Source organism: Pogona vitticeps, chromosome 5 (assembly GCF_051106095.1).
Source record: "Pogona vitticeps strain Pit_001003342236 chromosome 5, PviZW2.1, whole genome shotgun sequence".
Lineage (NCBI taxonomy): Eukaryota > Metazoa > Chordata > Lepidosauria > Squamata > Agamidae > Pogona > Pogona vitticeps.
This window is the reverse complement of record NC_135787.1, coordinates 116,264,081-116,283,396: the sequence shown is the minus strand read 5'-3', so window position 1 is coordinate 116,283,396 and position 19,316 is coordinate 116,264,081. Positions and strand designations below refer to the sequence as shown.

The window sequence follows — 19,316 nt, the reverse complement described above, 5'->3', positions numbered from 1 at the left end:
CTTGAAAAAATAGATTTCTTTTTCAACAATATGGTGCTATTCAGTTTCATGAGTTTGAAAAAGAAGACCTTGCAGGAAGAACTCGTATACAAAAGAATTTATGCACAGCAAATTGCATTGTTAAACTATGATAATTTATAAGTTGATATGTTCTGATGTACCAGTATAAAGTTTTCAAACTCCTAAGAAATCATGATGTATCAGAAGACACCCCAGTCAATATATTTGGGTTTTAATGTAAAATGTTAGAACATACAACTTCAGTTCCAAATTAGAAGTGTGATATTGTACCAGTACCAGTTATCTGGTAGCTAATTTTCCAGGGGAATTTTCCCAATTTAGTCCCTGTGGATATAATTGCCCATACTTGGAAAAATGTCATAAGGATCAGCAGAGCCATATGGCATCCTGGTGTCTTACTAGAAAGGAGGTTTTGTGTATAGATCCCAATGGCCAAAATCCTGTTGCTTAGCATAATAAATCCCACCACAGTAGTCCTATTGACTCAATTAGGATTTGGTGAGTTCACTCCTCTGTAAATTCCATTGATTCTAATGAGCCTTCATTAGTACTATATAGTAAATCACAGTAAGAATAAGCCCATTTGAATCAGTGGAACTTATGAAGGAGTTGACTCACCAAATCCTCATTGATTCAGCCTACTCTAGTGCAATTTACTATGCTAAGCAGCAGGATTTTGACCAGTGGTTTTCCCTGCCTTTTCACTTGATGCATTGTGTCAGTGGTGCAGTAGAGTTCTTGATCCTTCCACAACTGGGCTACTGGGCCAAGGTGATTAAAGTAAAAGAGAGCTGCTGTCTAAATGTGTAAATTAGTTGAATATTTTAGTTAAAAAGTATGGAAGATAAAATTTCCAGCCTGGAAATCTGCTTTATCTGAGTTCCCTAGGTGTCTGTATGGAAAAGAACTTAATTTTCAATACTTGTTTTTTATTGTTCTAGTTACTGGCTCTGTACTGTCAAATTGCCTTTTATATTCGAAAAGTATTTTTATATTGCTTTTTATACTCATGGGGTCAGATAGAATGGATTTTAGAAGAAAAAAGAAACCTTTAGGCCTTGCTTGGTGCTGTGTTAACTAGACCCTAATTACAATGATAAATAATGCCTCATTTTGCTGCCTTGTCAAAGATTATTAAACTGAAATATCAGCGAAGATTAAAATAGCATTTAAAAACATTAATGCCATAAACAACATTATTGAAATATACTATGGTGTACAACATAAAACAAGATGCACAACTGTATAGCTGTACGCAGTAAAATGGAAACCTATCATAGGAGAGGTAAATGTTACTACAGGGCATCTGGAATTAATACTTCACCAGTATTGTCCACCATAAGAAAGAAGAAAAGAATGTCAGCCTTGTTAACATCTCATTCTTCTATTCACAATATTCACAATAAAATTCATGATTGTTTATTAACTTGAAATTCATTTTCCAAGCCATAACAAAGATAATTCATATTTCAGTGTTATTCACTCTAAATCTGACAGTGTTTGTAGGTTTTAACATGTAAAGTTAAATACTCCCAGGACCTAATTTCTTAAAGCAGAAAGATTAACTTTCTTCTTCATAACTTTCTTCCTCTGTTATTGCACACAAATGAATTTTACTGCGCCTGTGCAGGACTCCTCGGAATATTCTAGAGCTTATAAAGATGTTATTAGTAGGACGTTGCCCCGTGGCGTGCATGCTCCGCCCACCCGTAATACCTCAGTTCCTTTTAGCCACAGATGAGATCAGACTTCTTATGACTTAGAGCTTTGTGATTTGTGATTCTATCTACGGTATTTTGATCTTTGGACTGCTAACTGTTTTCAATTCTTGGATTATGGATTTAATCAAGTTCGTTAGTTATGGACATTCCCTGTGAGTTATCTTTTCTTTCTCTTATCCTCCCCTTTCCCTCCTCCCTTCCCTCCCTTTTTAATGGCCTCCTCAGGCCCATTCAAGCACTGAATGACGTGTGCCAATAAAATTCCTTTTATGGATGGCCACGATCACTGCTTGTTCTGCTTGGGCGAGAGTCACCAAACTCACACTTGTCCAGAGTGTAAAAATTAACGAAACCGGCCTTAAAACTCCAGCTTCAATGACTGAGGTCCCACTTGTGGGAAAAATCTTTGGCACCTTCCAGTCTTCCAACCAGCCCCACAATGGAACTTACCTCAGTTCCGCTGTCTTGATCTGAGTCTTCTATCCCGTTGGCTCTTACGACTTCCTTGCCATGGTCATCTACCAAGGCTTCCAAGCCTAAATCATCATCAGTATTGACCTCAACCTCGATGTCGAAGTCTTCTTCGGTGTCGGCGAAGACTCAATCTGCTAAAAAGCAAGAGGATAAGGACAGAGTCAAGCAAAAGAAAACAAAGTGGGCTCCTAAATCTCATCAGCCTCATGAGCCGCTGGTTGTCCACATCTCACTCCCATCTCCCATCCTGGAGGAATCATCAAGGGACATCCCAGACCAAGGCTCCATTTCTCCCCCCCCCCTTAATTTATTTTATTTTTTAAAAGTACAAAATAGATAAACACAAAATAAACAACAACAAAAATAAAAACTACCAAGCTAATACAACCCCCCCCCCCCAATTAGGACAGAGATTCCATTGTCGTCTGGATCTCGTGTATCTCCAAGAGGATTCCGTTGAGCACTGAGTTCAGAAAATACTAAGTTTTGCCCTAAGCTCCTGTCTTTTTCTGGGGCCCAATCATATATCAGCTTCCAGCTTTGCTTTACAGTTTACATAGTCTCTTTTGGTTGTTCCCGTAATGCTTCTGAGAGTGTATCTAGTTCTGCAACAGCTCCTCCATCATTGGGATTTCTTCATTTTTCCATTTTTGGGTCCAGAGTAGCCTAGCTGCTGTAAATATATACATTTGACAATATTTTATTTTCTTATCAATAATTTCCGGCATGATATTCAGTAATACTATTTCAGGTTTAAAATTTAATTTTTGTTGAGCAGTTTCTTTTGCCATTTCCTACACCCGTATCCAGTATATTTTGACTTTTTCACATGTCCACCACATATGGTAATACTGTAGGTCCCTGGATTTTTTCTAGACTTCCAACAAACATTGCTATTACCCTCTGATATTTTTGCCAATCTTACAGGGGTATGCCATGTATAAAACATACAAGGCTCCATTTCTGAAATAGGGGACTCGGTTCTTCCTACTCGGGCTCAAGCTTTGGTCTCCATACTGAGCTTATTGCTAAGTCATGGCTGGTCTGAGAGTGATATCATATCCAGCCCAGTCTCGGCCCATACTAGCCTTGTTTCGACCGGGCGGGCGACTGTGATCCATCTATTGAATTCGGAGGCATCGGTATCACAATCTCCTCTGTGGAAGAGGACAACAAAGCGGTGTCACATCTCTCCATCCCCGCAATGCCAGGAGGTAATCTTTGTCCCGCGCCCATCACGACGCCATGCCTTTCCTGAATATGGAGAGCCCCTTTATGAAATTGATCGATATGGTGATCGCCACCAATAACAATTCAACCAGTATGCCCCAAGGTTTGTTTCTGAGTATTATGAACATCCCAAATGCATTCAGCATGCTTATGCCCCTTTCGAATCATCTCCGTCGCCGCCTCCTGTTCGGAGTCGACACCGAGCCAGTTGCGAGCTCACTCCAATGGTGCCAAGGTCTAAGAGATCTTCCAAACACAATTTATCTATTGCTGAAGTACCACGTTGTGACCCTATCCAGTCTCAACACAAGTCTACTCAACATGAGTCTGTTCCATCTAAACAGCGCTTTTCTATGGTACCCACAGCTTCGACCTCACACCAGTCTGTTTATCTGGATCCCACTCCGACCATCAGGTTCCAGCACCAACCTCCCCCCTCCTTGTTTCTGTTTCTCGACGTCATCAATGCTCTCCCTCTCCAACTCTTTCCATCTCGGAAGACTCTTTAGCATCGACAGTTTCTGATCATGTTCCCTCCTCTGAGTCATCCAGGGAGTCCACATCAAACCTGCCAACCCCACATTCTGATGTTTCGGATTTTCATCCTCCATCTCCATCTGAGGACTTTACCTCTTATGCACAGCTCATCCTTCGCATGTCCAAATCATTGGAACTGGACTTTGAATAGCCATCTCCTCTCAAGCATGACCTTGTCTTTGATGACATTTATCAAGAAAAGTCTCCTCCATTAAGTTTGGCATTCATCCCGGCCATGTTGGACCTTATTAAGGAATCTTGGGACAAACCATCAACGTCCTTATTAAGACGGGTGGAGACTACTGCACTCAAGGCACTGATACAGTGTTCCTAATCAAACATCCTCCACCAAATTCCATTATTGTGCAATCAAATCAGTCCCGAGCAGGCAATCAGTCCTCAGTTACTCCTACTAACAAGGAGGGAAGAAAACTTGACATACCGGGTTATTGTTTATTTTCTCTGGCTTCCTTCATTATGAGGGTCTCAAATCATGGGGACAGACAGGAAATTAAAGGAGGATCATGGGGACAGACAGTTGTTCACATATGAATAATTGTTTAGATTTTAATTTTCTAAAATGATGTAACTGTCCAGTTTAAAAGGAAAATAATAATATTAGCTACTGCTTTTTTAAAATTTAAACAGGACATCTGCAAAAGATCTTGTCCCTTGACCATCCTCCAGAATATTCTTTTGATTTTTATGCTGCTTTTATAAATATATTACTCGGCGTCTTCTATCCTGTCTGCAGGGACCTGAAAGAGCTCCGCCATCTGGTAAGGAATGACTTAGGTCTTTTTCATGATACAGGTGGTCATAGTTTATTGCTGGTTTTGGAATTCACTAAATGTTCTGTAGAGGCGTATGATAAATATTATAGTAGTCTTTAGCAATCAATAGTAGATTAATCTGACCAAGTGTTGTGACCAAAAGCTGTAAAGACTCAAAGACAGAGTACTTATGTATATCTTGCGGCATTCCAGGTGGTTTTTTTTTTTTTTTTTTGGCAGAACAGTGCTCCATCTTCCCTAGTGTAGGTTTCAAAAACCTTTTTATTAGTAATCCAATAAAAAGCTGGTTTCCAAACACTTCTTAACCCTGCTTAATATCTGTTGAAATTTGCCTGATCCACAGAGGGGTGAATCAATGTAGAACTTGCAATCCAGTTTCAGTAATTAACTACTGATTGAAAGATCAGCAACATTGTACATGTACCAGGTGAGAAAGGGTATAAAGTTGTGTCTGAAGTAGGGAAGCAAGTGAGGAAATAATAATTGGGAATATAGACTGATGTATTTAAAGCATCTACAACTTTTATTGATTATAGCTCCTGTAACTCTGTCATAAAGTGAGCAGGGAAGTGAGATACTCCTAGTGGTGAGAAGTGACCTGGGCAATGTGCAGGGTGAAATGGGAAAGAAGCATATCTTAGAGCATTGTGTTGTGTGAGTCATTCACATTATCGTTATCCATCAGCATGCACTTGCAGCTGGTTTGCCAGGCCTTGGATCACATGCATTGATTAATGCTGTGCTTACAGGTGCTTTTACACCATCAAATATATGAACATTGTCTAAAGCCATCTGGAGATGTTAGGTTGGAGTGTTAAATAGCTACCAGCTCAAAAGGGGACAAATCAACAGAGGCCTCAGCATGTTTTTGGGTGAGCTTTGAGATGCAAATCCCTATTGTAGATACTTCAGTTGTTGACTAAACAGGATACTAGCTGCGTCTTACCCTTTGACTTGGAGTTATGAGACTGAAGAACCTTGCATATTGGAAGGAACTGAAGACTTTTGCACCCTGATGAATTTGGTACAGTGGAAGATAGATTTTGTGGCTGTGAAATTTATATGGTATCTGAAACCACTCTCCCTAATATATTCCCAGGGAATGGTCCAAAAAGAATTTGCTCAAGGTCGAAAGACCTGGTTTGATATGATCTGCTTTCAGTTTTGAGCCCAAATCATTGCACCGTAAGCTGACATCCAAAACCACTGTGTTTCTTCTCCAATTCAGTCCAAGGGTTACTGGTGGCCTGGTATCTGAAAGTTCATACTAGAACAGAGGATCTTGCATTATGCTCTAACATCTCATTTGAAGCATGATATTTCTTTCAGTACAAAACACATTTAGGATTCTGTATGTGTTTGTGAATGTGTGTGAGAACTAGATACATGTGCTCTCTCTCTCTCTCTCTCTCTCTCTCTCTCTCTCTCTCTCTCTCTCTCTCCATGTATGCATGTAGGTCCTGTGACAATTTTCTGTAAAAGTGTGACCATATCTCTGGTGTAGTATAAAAATAAAAATCATATATTTTGGGCTGCTCCTCAAAGACAAAATAGGGCCAATCTGGTAATATAAAGGTACAATAGTAGTCCTGTATCTGTGGAATCAGTACAGTACTGTGATTTCATTTATCTTCTGCCTGAAAATATTAAATTAAAAACCCAGAAATCCATTTTTCCAAGGGGTGTTAACAGAACTGGCCATTAGAGGGAACCAGAAACTATTCTCTCTCTCTCTCTCTCTCTCTCATGCGCGCGCGCGCGCGCGCGCGCGCGCGCGCGCACGCACGCACGCACGCACGCACGCACACACACACACACACACACACACACACACACACACACACACACACACACAGAGAGAGAGAGAGAGGACTCCCAGGATATTCTCTTGTTTCTTCATGCAAGACTGGATTGCTTTTAGTGTTCCTATATGTTTGCATCCACCTGCCTATTCATCTATCCATTTGTTCACTTTTGTTTCTGCTGCCTGTAACTGTGAATAGACTGTTCTTCAGGGTTGGAGAACTGTGATATAACTCTTCTAGGGAAGAGATAGCTTTATTCCTCCGGTTGCTAGGGTAATGAAGATATCAAACATTGGGTAATACTGAACATGCCCCTTACATTTTTTTCCTCTTGTAGGCTGCACTCAATTTTTCTAAATATTGTGAGCCTGTTGTCCAAGGAGAGGGTAAGTGTTTTACATCTGTATGAACAAGCAGTGAATCCCATTCTTCTGTAGAACACAGAATGCCTATTATTGTCTGAGTAACTAAACAGTTCATTGGTGTAGCTTGTTGCAGAAGTAACATTCCCTGTTGGGTTGAACTATGGCTAGGCAACCAGAAGCGTCCTTTAGATTAGTAAATTCTTTTCTGTCTCTAAATAGAACATTAGAACATTATTCAAGTCCTGTATAAAGTGCTTCTTGAGGTGATGTAGGAGCTTTGCTATGCTGCTTTTTCAGGCTAAATATCATTGTACTGTAGGTGGTAGTGGCAAAATGCAGAGAAGAGTAGTTTTCAATATTTCAGTCACGTGCTCCTGCAAAAGCTGTTACCTTTCTCTCAGACGCATTTCTGCCCCCCCCCCCCCAAAATCTTTTAGATTTGGAGATCAGTGTGGTTAATTCTCCCAAAGCATAGTTCACGGCTGTAGTTAATGAGGTTTGCAGTAAGTGATTTGGGCTTTCGTCCTGCTTTTCTTTTCATGTTGATCACAAACAGGCACCACACTGTCCAGTTAGCTGTCCCATGGTTAAGATAAGTCATATGCTTTGCCAGTAATCACTGCCCAATAGGTAGCTCCAGAAGTGGAAGTGAGAGTGTATAGAATCCTAACACACGCTGTCAAGTCAGTTACCTGGCTGCAGAGCCAAAGGTTGTGAGTTCAATTACCCTTTGTGTCTCCTTGACAGGGGCTGGACTTGATAATCCATTGGGTCCCTTTCAGCTCTGCAGTTCTAAGACTTACAGTGACCCTTTTCAGGGTTTTCTGGGTAGAGAATACTCAGAAGCAGTTTACCATTCCCTTCTTTTAACCTCTATATAGTCTAACAATATCTGTTTTATCTGCCAAGCATTTTCCAAAGTTCATGTTGAATTAGTATCTCTTTTGTGCACGTGTATTGTGTAGCTAATGAACGTGATACACGTCAACTTTGGAAAAACATTGAATCACATTTGAAGAAGGCTATGCAGACTGTCTATCTACGAGAAATATCAAGGTAACTTTTACCTTTATTTTTTTTAAGCTGCTCAGTAAACACAGTGAATTGTATTCATTCTTGCCGTAAAGAATGTCCTGGCTCTTCAAAATTAGTAATAATAGTTTTCAGCAGCTAATCAATAAAAAAAGTGCAGGATGTGTCTGTCTCTAAACAGGGTGTTATTCTGGTGATACCTTGATTCTTGTGGTGACATAGGGGCAGTCCTGTACTGCTTTTCAAATTAAATGGATAGGCCAAGGAGATTTTTCCTGACTTCACTCACACAGCCCTCTCAAAGTTGCTGACTGTTTGCACCCTGTGGGAAGATACAGTTACCCAGCCATATGGTAGCTATATGCTTTCTTTGGTTGTGGGGGGAAATCACATGATTGCAATCCTATTTAAGATTCACCACAATTTCTTTTTAATTTTGGAAAAAAATATAGAAGACCCTGTTTATGGTTTTCCTGTGTTTATCTCTAATTTATATCCAATAATTAGGCTACCCAATCAAAAAGATGTTTTGTAGTATTTTAAAGATGCATTGGTAGATGAAAAGTAAAACTACAGAGAAGTAAAAGAAAAGTCTCTGAAGATGAACATAAATGTATATTGCATTTGTACAATAAATACGTTTTTATGTAATCTAAATCAGGTAACTTTTCCTGAACTGGACCGTGCCATGTTTTAGCATATCTGATTGCTCCCTCATGAAAAAAGAAATTTCGTGTACTCAGATAAATAGCATGGGGAGGACAGGTTGAATGCCAAATGTCTTTTTGTTTGTTTGTTAAATATCTCTGCTTTATAGGTACTAGGTTGGAACTAATGTAAAGGTTCCCCTTGACAGTTGTCGAGTCGTGTCCAACTCTAGGGGACAGTGCTCATCCCCGTTTCCAAGCCATTGGGGCCAGCGTTTGTCCGTAGACAGTTTCCATGGTCACGTGGCCAGCGTGACTAGACACGAAACTACAGTAGACCCATTGAATCAGTGGGGACCTGATGAATCAGGATCTCTGTAAATTCCATTGATTCAGTGATATTAATCTAGTTGTGATTTACAGTGGTGCCTCGCTTGATGATGTTAATTTGTTCCAGCGAAATTGCTGTAGAGCGAAAGCATTGTCAAACGAAATGAAAAAATCCCATTGAAACACATTGAAAACCCGTTCAATGCGTTCCAATGGGCTGAAAAACTCACTGTCCAGCGAAGATCCTCCATACAGCGGCCATTTTCAGTGCCTGTAAAGCGAGGAATCCATCCTAGAAAACAGCGGGGGGGGGCATTTTGAAAACCGGCAGCCATTTTGAAACCCGACGATCAGCTGTTTGCTGATCATCGTAAAGTGAAAAATCGGTTCCCAAAGCAGAGAACCGATCATCGCTAAGCGAAATTCCCCCATTTAAACCATCCTTTTGCGATCGCAAAAACATCAACGTAATGTGGATTCGTCGTAGAGCGGGGTAATCGTCCAGCAGGGCACGACTACTACTGGATTCAGTGTAACCATGACTGTGCTATTTATACATACATTTTCACTGATAAGGTATCTATATTTTGATATTTTTAAATTCTACAAGTTATCGAGGCTTTAAAGAGCCTTAGAATTATATTATACAATGCTTCTAGCTTTTTATTCTGGGGATAAACTTAATCTTGTCACAGTTTTTCTATGAGCAACTGATTGTGGCTGATAATTGTGTTTTACCTAGACTTAGCCTTTATGCATTTTAAATTTAGCTAACAGCTGCCATATATACATTTACAGGGAGGTATCCATATTAGTCTGTTGTCTGCATTACTTATAAATGGTTGCCTCTATTTTAGCTCCCAGTGGGAACGATTACAGCAGGATAATGGAGAACCTGGGCAGCTTAAAGGTATGTGTGCTGGCTGTGGTTCTAAAGTGTTAATTATTGATGGTTTTTTTTTTAAAAACCTTGTAACTTAAAGTAACTCAGTTGTTGCTTAGTAAGCATTTGCAAGTATGCCAGCAACTTAATGAAACTGAATAGGCAGTACATTATTCTAGTATGCCTTTTTCTCTTTTATATGGCGTGAGGATCATGTTCATTGTTACGTTTGTCAGATTCAGAATAACGTTTGTTTTTAGCCACTCAGAGTGGTATAAATATACCAGATGGGCGGGATATAAATCAGATAAATAAATAATTAAATATTTTTATTTTTGTTTATTTGACATATCCTCTTTTTTTCTAGGACTTTCTGCTCATGCTCATGTAGAACTTCCATATTATTCCAAGTTCCTTCTAATAGCTGCATACCTTGCTTCCTATAACCCTGCCAGGACAGATAAGAGATTCTTTGTTAAGGTATTTAATTTTCTTTTCTTTTTCACTAGAAGCTATCTGTAAGACCTACAAAGCTCACTTTGTTAACTGCCTGTTATATCTGTAAAACATTGGTCGTAGCATTCTGAAGACTTCTGGAAGGTGCCATATAAAATTTCCAACATTTAGTATAAGCCAGAGAAAGATGGCTTGCTCAAAGTACAACTCAAATCTGACTGCCTATTTCTAAATGTAGGCTCTGGCTCTTGATACATGTACATATAGAAATAAATTAGCTCACTCAGCATTTTTATTTCTTGCAATTTCCAGAGGATATAAATCTCTGGTAATTTGTGGATTATTGCAGCAGTTTTTCTTTATTAGGCTAAGGCACAGTCAGAATGTTGACCCTGAAAAACCAGGGGCTCCAAAAGCATAACGTACTTATATAGAGAGAGGGCACTGTTCTCCTTAGACTCCATAGATGTAGAGAGTGGTGACAGAAGGGGCAGTGGTAGCCTGTTCCTCTCCTGTGATGTCATGGATAAAGTTTAGGCCAAAATGGTGTTTCCCACATAAGTACTGTGGGCATCTCCACCCACCCCTTTTTTTGTAGGGTACATTGGGCTCTCCAGAGTGTGCAATAATAAAAGTTTTTATTGACCTGTATAATTTTTTGTAAACCTTGCATGGTTTACTGTAATTCTACCTTAGCTTTCCTACTTGTGTGACCCTAGTTCAGCGATGGCAAACCTATGGCACGTGTGCCACAGCTGGCACACAGAGCCCTCTCTGTGGGCATGTGAGCCATAAGTCACCATCGAGAAATACTTACCCATCCTCCGATCCTGGATTTTGGCACTCCCCTCTGCTGGTGCAGTGGTCCAGCAGAGGGATACAATGGCAACCATTACCGGTCTAGCCCAATGGGAGTTTGGAGGCGCAGTAAGTATTTCTTTGTTAATACTGCCCATAGGAAAAAAAAAACACACACAAGCATTTAACCTTTGCGGTACAGGAGCAGTTGTTTTTTCTAAACTAAAGCCCTAGTATTCGGGTTTTAATTGCAGTGTTGGCACTTTGAAATAAATAAGTTGATTTTGTGTTGCAGTTTGGGCACTCAGGCTCAAAAAGGTTCACCAGCACTGCCCTAGTTTGTCTTCCTGTGCTTTTCTTCCTTGATATATTTGTGCTGCTTTCTCTTATGAGTCTCTAAATGAATTAATAATGGTCTTCCTGTCTCTCTGGTGGATTGCTTTGTTTCAATTCCTGCTTTGACATTTGTACATGGCAAGCCATAGGACATGTTATTTTCAGATGTCATGCTGTCACTGCCAGTATTTTTGTATTGCAATATATGTTTATTGCAGAAAAATTGTTTGTTTATATATATTTATAGAAATACTCCATGAAAGGGAGAGAGAAGGACACAGAGAGAAAGGAAGTGAGCAGGGTTTTTTTACCCCATCTTTTCCAGTGATGACATTGGCTGTAAGAAAAGTTAAGGAAAAACAGTTAGAGAAATTCATAACAAGAAAAAGTAAGAGGTGTATTTAAGAGATATCAGTTAAAGTCATATGTTTTCAAAAAGCAAAATAAAGTATGAATTTAATAGGAAAATATCAGAGAAGGTTCGTGTTGAGTAGACTGGACAGTGCACCTCCATATATTGTCACACTACAGCTACCATCACCCTTAAATAGCATAGTAAATCATAATGCTGAGAATTGCAGTCCAGAGCTGTCTAGTGGATTTCACTTTGTTCATTCTGGATTTGGAGGCACAGTGCATTCGTTGCTTATTGCCAGTTGGGCGGAGGGCTGATTTCTAGTTTTGGGTGGCAGCCGTAGTTTTCTACCCTTTGATTACACAGACACGTGCATGCTGTCTCGCCCCCACGTGCATGCACACACACACAAGAGGGAGAGAATGAGCTTTTTCTACCTTGTTCAAACATATTTAGTGGTTAAATGCTATTTACAGTCTTTCTTTTTATGTGAAATTCTGGGTTTTTACATGAAATGGCTTTATTGATTAAGGAGGCTTGCACTTATACTGGTGTCTCGACTTCCGAACATCCCGATATACGACCATTATGAGTTATGACCAGCTCCTGCCGCAAAATTTTGCTTTGACTTGCGCCTGGAGCTTCCAGTTATGAACACAAAAAGGCAGGGGGAAAAGGCGGATAATTCAAATTGCTAACTGTAGGTGGCGAAGAGACTGCTTCTTTGTAGCTCTTTCGACCCAGCAGTTAAGAGAGTGTGCGATTGCAGGAGGCTTCCTGGTAAGGTAAGGTGCTGCTTTCTGCTTTTTAAAAACTGTTCTGGGTGGGTTTTGCAGTGTGGTTTTGGGCTGGGGGGGTTATGTTTCTGTGCTGTAATAGGTCTTGGGGGTTTGTTTGTTTTTTGGTTCCCCTCCATTTCCGATGGGTCTTAGGGGGTTTGGTTGCTTTTTGGAGTGTTTTTCCCCATTTCCGATGGGTCTTGCATGCTTCCCTTGCTTCTTGTTATGTTTTCTTTGCGTTTCCAATGTGCTCCCTTTGTTTTCTTCGCATTTCCAATGTGCTCCGTTTGCTTTTTCCTTTGTTTTCTTTGCATTTCCTATTGGGTCTTGCATGCTTGGTTGCTTTTCTCCCCCCCCCTTTCGGCCAGAAGGGATTAATCACGTTTCCATGGGTCTTGCAGTGATTATTATTATTATTATTTTGTGTTTTTTTTTTCTTCAACCGGAATGGATTAACTGCATTTCAGTGCATTCCTATGGGAAATAGTGCTTCAACTTGACCATTTCGAGTTACGTCCATCTTCTAGAATGGATTATGGTCATAAGTCAAGGCACCACTGTACTTTACTGGCTTCCTTCTGTGTTAACTGGCAGTGGCAAAAGGAGATGTACACAGTCTGACTGAACACTTCCTGAATCAGTTAAGTCGATTCATGCTATCCCCATCCAAATTTACATTAAAGGAAACACTGTAAACAATAGCAGAGGTAATGATGAACAATAACTAGATAAGTTTAAACAAGGTGAAATAAGTTAAAAATAGCTGTAGGTAAGGTGGGGAAGCAGCTGGTAGCCTTGTTGTTTTTCAGCAACAGATTGCATTTGGAAGTTGTTGTTTCAAAGCAGTATTTTGCGGCAGGGTCTTGGGAACCACGAAATTTGGTTTGGGACAGCTGAATGATTCCCACCCCTGGCTTTGCACAGCAAAGTCAACATATCAGGATTGTGGTGGCTGAAAGGAATGTGGAATATTCGGGTGAAAAAAAGGAAGAACTAAATACAGGAAGCGAACCTGCTCTTTAGCAATGAAAGAAAAAAGTATGATTTAAGGCTACATAATTGGTTGAATTGAATGATATGAAGTGTTTTTTATTTTATTTTATAAATATAGTAGACTTGGATATAAAATATGCATGAGTAGATAATATACAATTGTTTTTATGTAATTCAGTTTATCTTTTTAAATAAGTTTCAGTCTTCATAATAAAAATTGATGGGTTTAAGACAAACCTGAGGGAATTGTTGAATACAATTCTGCAAGTATTGACAGGATCAGAGCTATGAAAATATGTATAGCTAGAATTAATACAGCTGAGTTGATTGTGACAGCTGAGAGAAGAATCTCTGGATTGGACAATCCTGAGATAAAGCTAGCAGAGCTAGCACACACACTCTGTTGGTGGTGTGGGATGGTTGATGTTGTGTCGGATTGCTGTTGTCAAAGTGCTGTGTTGGAGAGATCCTGGGAGAAGCCTGTCTCTGTGCTACATATTGGGAGAAGAACTTTGGCTTCAGGACTGCTCATCCGGTAAATGAACTCTGGACTAATTTACAAGGACTTTGACTGTGATTTGCGTATTGAATCCTGTTGAACTGCTGTGCTTGACCTTGGATTGGAAAACTAAGACTAAAGCTGTATATGTGTGTATAACTCCTGTAAATAATACAAGTAATTCTTCTATCAACACTACAAGTTGTTTGGCATCTTCATCTCAGGGAAGTTTTTCTACTGCTAGTGCCACCTGGTGTATCTTGGTAATACCACACCTCTGTCAAAAATACTGTTCAGTAAAAGGACAGTTAGATTTAGAATAGATAATTATTTATCGAAATCTGAAGATACTCTCCACTTGGGTGGTAGGGTGCTATTAGCAGTTGCTTGGCAACACACCGGGGTAATTTCTCCTCTTTGCTTGCCACTCTTCTAGCCTTTAATTGCTATTTTGAACAGGGCCCAAATTTGGCCAAAGTCATTTTGGGCTCTGCAGCTAAAACCGTTTTTCTTTACCTGGAGTTGATAAGGAAGTGAGGAAAAGCAGGCAGCATTTTAAAGCAAAGCAGTAGGTGATTCATCTTGTCACTTTGTGGAAAGGATGTTGGCCCCTCTCCTATCTTTTAGTAGTTGTTCTGACAGGAGGAGGAAAGAGAGTGCTGCATGCTTTGAATACTACAAGTGATTTTTTTTTTCTGGACTGTTTGTAGATAATTATTTTAGGTTACATTCTGATTTATATCATTTTTGTGCTATTTGCCCTTCTAGAAATGCCAGTTGTAAATATGGTATATCTCCAATGATGTGAACTGTCAATCATGCTTGGATTCCGTGCCACATTTCAGCCTTGTTGTTTTTCAGACAGACTGTGAAGAATAAATGAGGTATCCCCAAGCAAGTAGATATGCTAGGGTGCAGTTTTGTACCATTCTCCCAGTTGTAAGATGTTCAGTAGTGTTGTCTTCCTCTAAAATGATTTACTATTCTGAATTTGTTATCTCACAGTTGAATGTTATCCTTTATTTGCAGCATCATGGAAAAATTAGAAAGATGAACTTCCAGAAGAAACATGAAAAGGTACTGAACTTTTTTTACTGACTTAGTTCACGTGTGTAGCTACATGTGTATGCAAGTGTGTAACTTAAAAACACTGTTTTTAAAACAAGATTTGGAAACATGTTTTACATCCTTAAATCATCCTTTAGTCCCGACTACAGTGCCAGAAAAAATATTAATCATTGCAGGGTGCAAAAAGAGAAATTGGCATGATTACATGTGACAATCAAATGCTTTCCACTCCTATTTTCTAAAATACAGTGGTGTCTCACTTTATGATTGCCCTGTTTAACGACGAAACCGCATTATGATGAACGTTTTGCGATCAGAAAATGATGTTTCCTGTGGGGGAATTTCGCTTTGCGATGATCAGTTCCCTGCTTTGGGAACTGATTCTTCGCAAAACAACGATTTTCCAACAGCTGATCGGTGGTTTCAAAATGGCCGCCGGGTAAACAAAATGGCTCCCTGCTGTTTTCTGGGACGGATTCCTCGCTGTACAGGCAGCGAAAATGGCCGCCCTATGGAGGATCTTCGCTGGACGTTGAGTTTACAGCCTTTTGGAACCCATTAAACGGGTTTTAATGTGTTTCAATGGGTTTTTTCTTTTCGCATTACGATGTTTTCTTTCTACAGCAATTTCGCTGGACCGAATTAACGTCGGAATGCAAGGCACCACTGTAATTAAGTTTTAGCACAGTGACTTGTACTAATACACATACTGACTTTCCTTTGCTTCCTTCTTTATCTTTTTATGAAGACATTTGTACACATATCTGAAAATTGCTTAGTCTGTGAATATAACCACATATCTTCAGGCAAGCACACAGCTGGCCACTTAAATTATAAGTGTAGAGAGGCACCATGAATTATAGTACAACTGTCATTACTTGGTCATCTCGCTCTGGGCTATAAAATTCTCTGTGTGTTCCCTGAGCCTTCTTCTTTGTAATGCCAAAACATGGTTTAGCATTATCTCCATGAACATCAGGTTCATAAGGTTCCTGCTTCTGGCACATCTTTTAAGAGATTATGGGCAGAATCCTGTTACTGACGGACACTGGCCTAAGTCAATTGGCATAACGCACAATGATATTTATGCTAGTCAAGCAGTCAGTAGCATTCATCCTCCAGTCATGAGGTGTACAAGCTTGGACCACTTAACTAATCACAGTTTGCTTTTGGGATCTCTGCCAATTAAGCTCCTGGAAATCCATGTGAGAGGAAATAAGATTGGGAAGGGAGACACTGATAGGGCAGATGCTTGGCATGCTGATGTTGTTAGGATCAACCCTTGGCATCATGTGATTGCACTGATTGTCCACAACCATGGAGTTGTCACTGCAAGGTAATCTGAGATGCAGTAGTGGTGTGGCTCAGTACAATATATTTCTAGAACAAAGAAATAACAACTGCCTTATTTTCTTAAAAAAAAAAAAACACCCCGAAACCCCACCCAGCATATAAGTAGAATAAAGATCCTAGAAAAGTATATGTGGCGTTTCAAAGAAGAATTGACTGCACTTCAAACAGTGATTTCACCCTGGTTTCCAAAGGCTTGGCCAGCTCGTTGGAGACTTTTGTGAATGAGTGTTGCTTTTTAAATTCACGTAAACTCTGTAATTGTTTTTAATGTTTCAGTTGAAGAATGATACAGAAGAGTAAGTACTGCTGCTGACATGTTATATCTGAGATAGTTGTCCGCTGCTTTGCGCATGTTCTCTGCCTGCTAGAACAGAAATTTTTTTTTTTTGAAGAAACAGCTTCACTGTGATTTTACCATAGAGGAATATGATAATTAAAATATTGTAATTTCAAGGAGGGGATGAATGATAGAAAAGTATCTGATTGCCGTCCTGCACAACGTGTGCTCAGTGATTGCATCTTATGTTGAAAGTGTAAGTACAGTGGTGCCTCGCATAACAAGCGCACCATTTAACGACGAATCTGCATAGCGATCTATTTTTTTAGATCGCGAATGCAATCGCATTGCGATGTTTTAATGGGCAAAACATCGCATTGCGATGATCAGTAAGCGTTTCGCTTACCGAACTTCGCATTGCGATGTTTTTTAAACAACTGATTGGCGGTTCCAAAATGGCTGCCGGGTGCCCAAAATGGCCTCTGCAACCATTTTCGTGCGGTTTCCTCGCTTACCGAGGGCGCAAAAATGGCGGCACTATGGAGGATCTTCGCTGAACTGTGAGTTTGGGCCCCATGGGAACGCATTATGGGTTTTTCCGTTCCGTTTAGCGATGTTTTCACATAGCAACGATTAATCCAGAACGGATTAACGTCGCTATGCGGGGCACCACTGTAATGAACTTCTGGGAATCGTGGGGAAAAGATATTTACAAGTAAATCCTGTAGAACTATTGCTGGTTCCTTTTGTTTTTCTTCATCAGTGTCAATGACCCTTCTGAAAAATGCAGATGTTCTTGCTGTCTTTTAGGTGGTGCTTTTGAGAAGAAAAAATATGTACAGTATTTGATTTACTCCCTATTGGATTACTCTTTTTGAATGAAAAAAGTTGTTTAAAATATATATAATTGCTCTTTATTCATTAGCATTCAGTAAACTTGTGAACAACTCTGTAGGAATTTAAATGGACAGATTTGTGTTCCACTTAAAAGTGTTGGTAGGTCCTTTTTAAAATAGAACATTGAGATCCTATCTCCTATACACCTTTATGTAAGTCCTGTTGAATTTACTGGGACTTTCTGAGTAAACACTGAAAAAATGTATCTTTAGTTAACAACCGGAAAAATAAACTAAGCACTCCTCCATCCTGTTTCTTACATTCCAAGAAAATTCAGTTGATGAAACTTACTTTTTTACAGACCAGCAATCACCTTCTTGGACCAAAGCCATTCCCTCTAGACAGATTATTGGCAATATTATACAGCATTGTTGACAGCAGAGTTGCTCCAACTGCAAATATATTTTCTCAGGTGAGTTAAGTTCTTACGTGGTTTTACTATATATTTCAAACGTTTTGAATTCTGTTTACAAAATAATCACTGGCTTGTCTTATTTTTCCTTAAATTACTGCTCATAAAATTTTTTTTTCCGAACATTTAATGAAAAATTAGATATTATTACTAATAGAATTCCCCCCCCTTTTGACTGCCATTCTGATTTCTGATGTCAATCAAACATTTGCTGATGTTGATCTGTTGACTCTGTGCTGCATTCAGTAGTTAGTGATTAGTGAGTTGTAATAACCAGGATGTAACAAGCTAAATACATGGGGCATCCCTTGAGGCTGACTTGCAGACTATAGCAAGTCCAGAATGCAGTAGCCAGACTGTTGGCTGGTTTGAGCAAGTTTGAGCACATCTCCCCAGTTCTGTCTCGCCAATACTGGTTACCTGTTGTGTCCCAGGTCAGGTTCAAGGTTTTGATGCTTACATATAAAGCCTTTCACAGTTTGGGATCACGGTACTTATTGGAGCACCATTTCCCAAGGTCATCTTCCTGGTCCATCAAATCTTCCCAAATTATGCTCTTCTGGGTGACTACTCCAAAGGAGGCCAGGAAATCAACCATGAGAATCCTAGCCTTCTTCGCGGTGGCACCAGCACTTTGGAATCAGTTCCTGGTGGAGCTGATTCTTCATTCTGCACCTAGTTCCCTTCCTCCTAATGTTTAGAAGGCTTCTGAAGACACTATTTTACAGAGAGGCCTTCCTGCTTTTCACTAATGGGGCAGTATAAAAATCAAATAAAATCAATCAGTCAGTCAATAAAATGTGCTCAAGTGAAGATGCATGCACACACATGGGTTTTATTGTCCTGTACTGCTGTACCATAATCCCTGTTTTAAAATAGGGACAGAGAATTTTTGACCCGCCAAATGCTACTGGAGAACGTCTCCAAGCATCCCTCCAAGTGGATGTTTAGTTGTTGTTTAGTCGTGTCCGACTCTTTGTGACCCCATGGACCAGAGCACGCCAGGCCCTCCTGTCTTCCACTGCCTCCCTGAGTTGGGTCACATTCATGTTAGTAGCTTCGGTGACACTGTCCAACCATCTCATCCTCTGTTGTCCCCTTCTCCTCTTGCCTTCACACTTTCCTAACATCAGGGGCTTTTCCAGGGAGTCTTCTCTTCTCATGAGATGGCCAAAGTATTGGAGCCTCAGCTTCAGGATCTGTCCTTCCAGTGAGCACTCAGGGTTGATTTCCCATCCATGAGCACTCAGGGAT

At 39.9% G+C, this 19,316-nt stretch overlaps 1 protein-coding gene across 3 annotated transcripts in view; it reads left to right on the top strand.

Moving 5' to 3' along the window:
- The window catches only part of ORC5 (origin recognition complex subunit 5), a 132,843-nt gene that overhangs the window by 26,572 nt on the left and 86,955 nt on the right, over window positions 1–19,316 (top strand). For 2 of the 3 annotated variants that reach the window (XM_020813005.3, XM_020813003.3), the window contains 7 exons: window positions 4,632–4,762; window positions 6,920–6,968; window positions 7,913–8,003; window positions 9,814–9,866; window positions 10,207–10,319; window positions 15,085–15,132; window positions 17,952–18,062. In XM_020813005.3, coding sequence (XP_020668664.2) covers window positions 4,632–4,762; window positions 6,920–6,968; window positions 7,913–8,003; window positions 9,814–9,866; window positions 10,207–10,319; window positions 15,085–15,132; window positions 17,952–18,062 — 596 coding nt within the window. The remainder of the gene's footprint in view (window positions 1–4,631; window positions 4,763–6,919; window positions 6,969–7,912; window positions 8,004–9,813; window positions 9,867–10,206; window positions 10,320–15,084; window positions 15,133–17,951; window positions 18,063–19,316) is intronic. The other variant, XM_073000690.2, reaches the window with a different exon arrangement.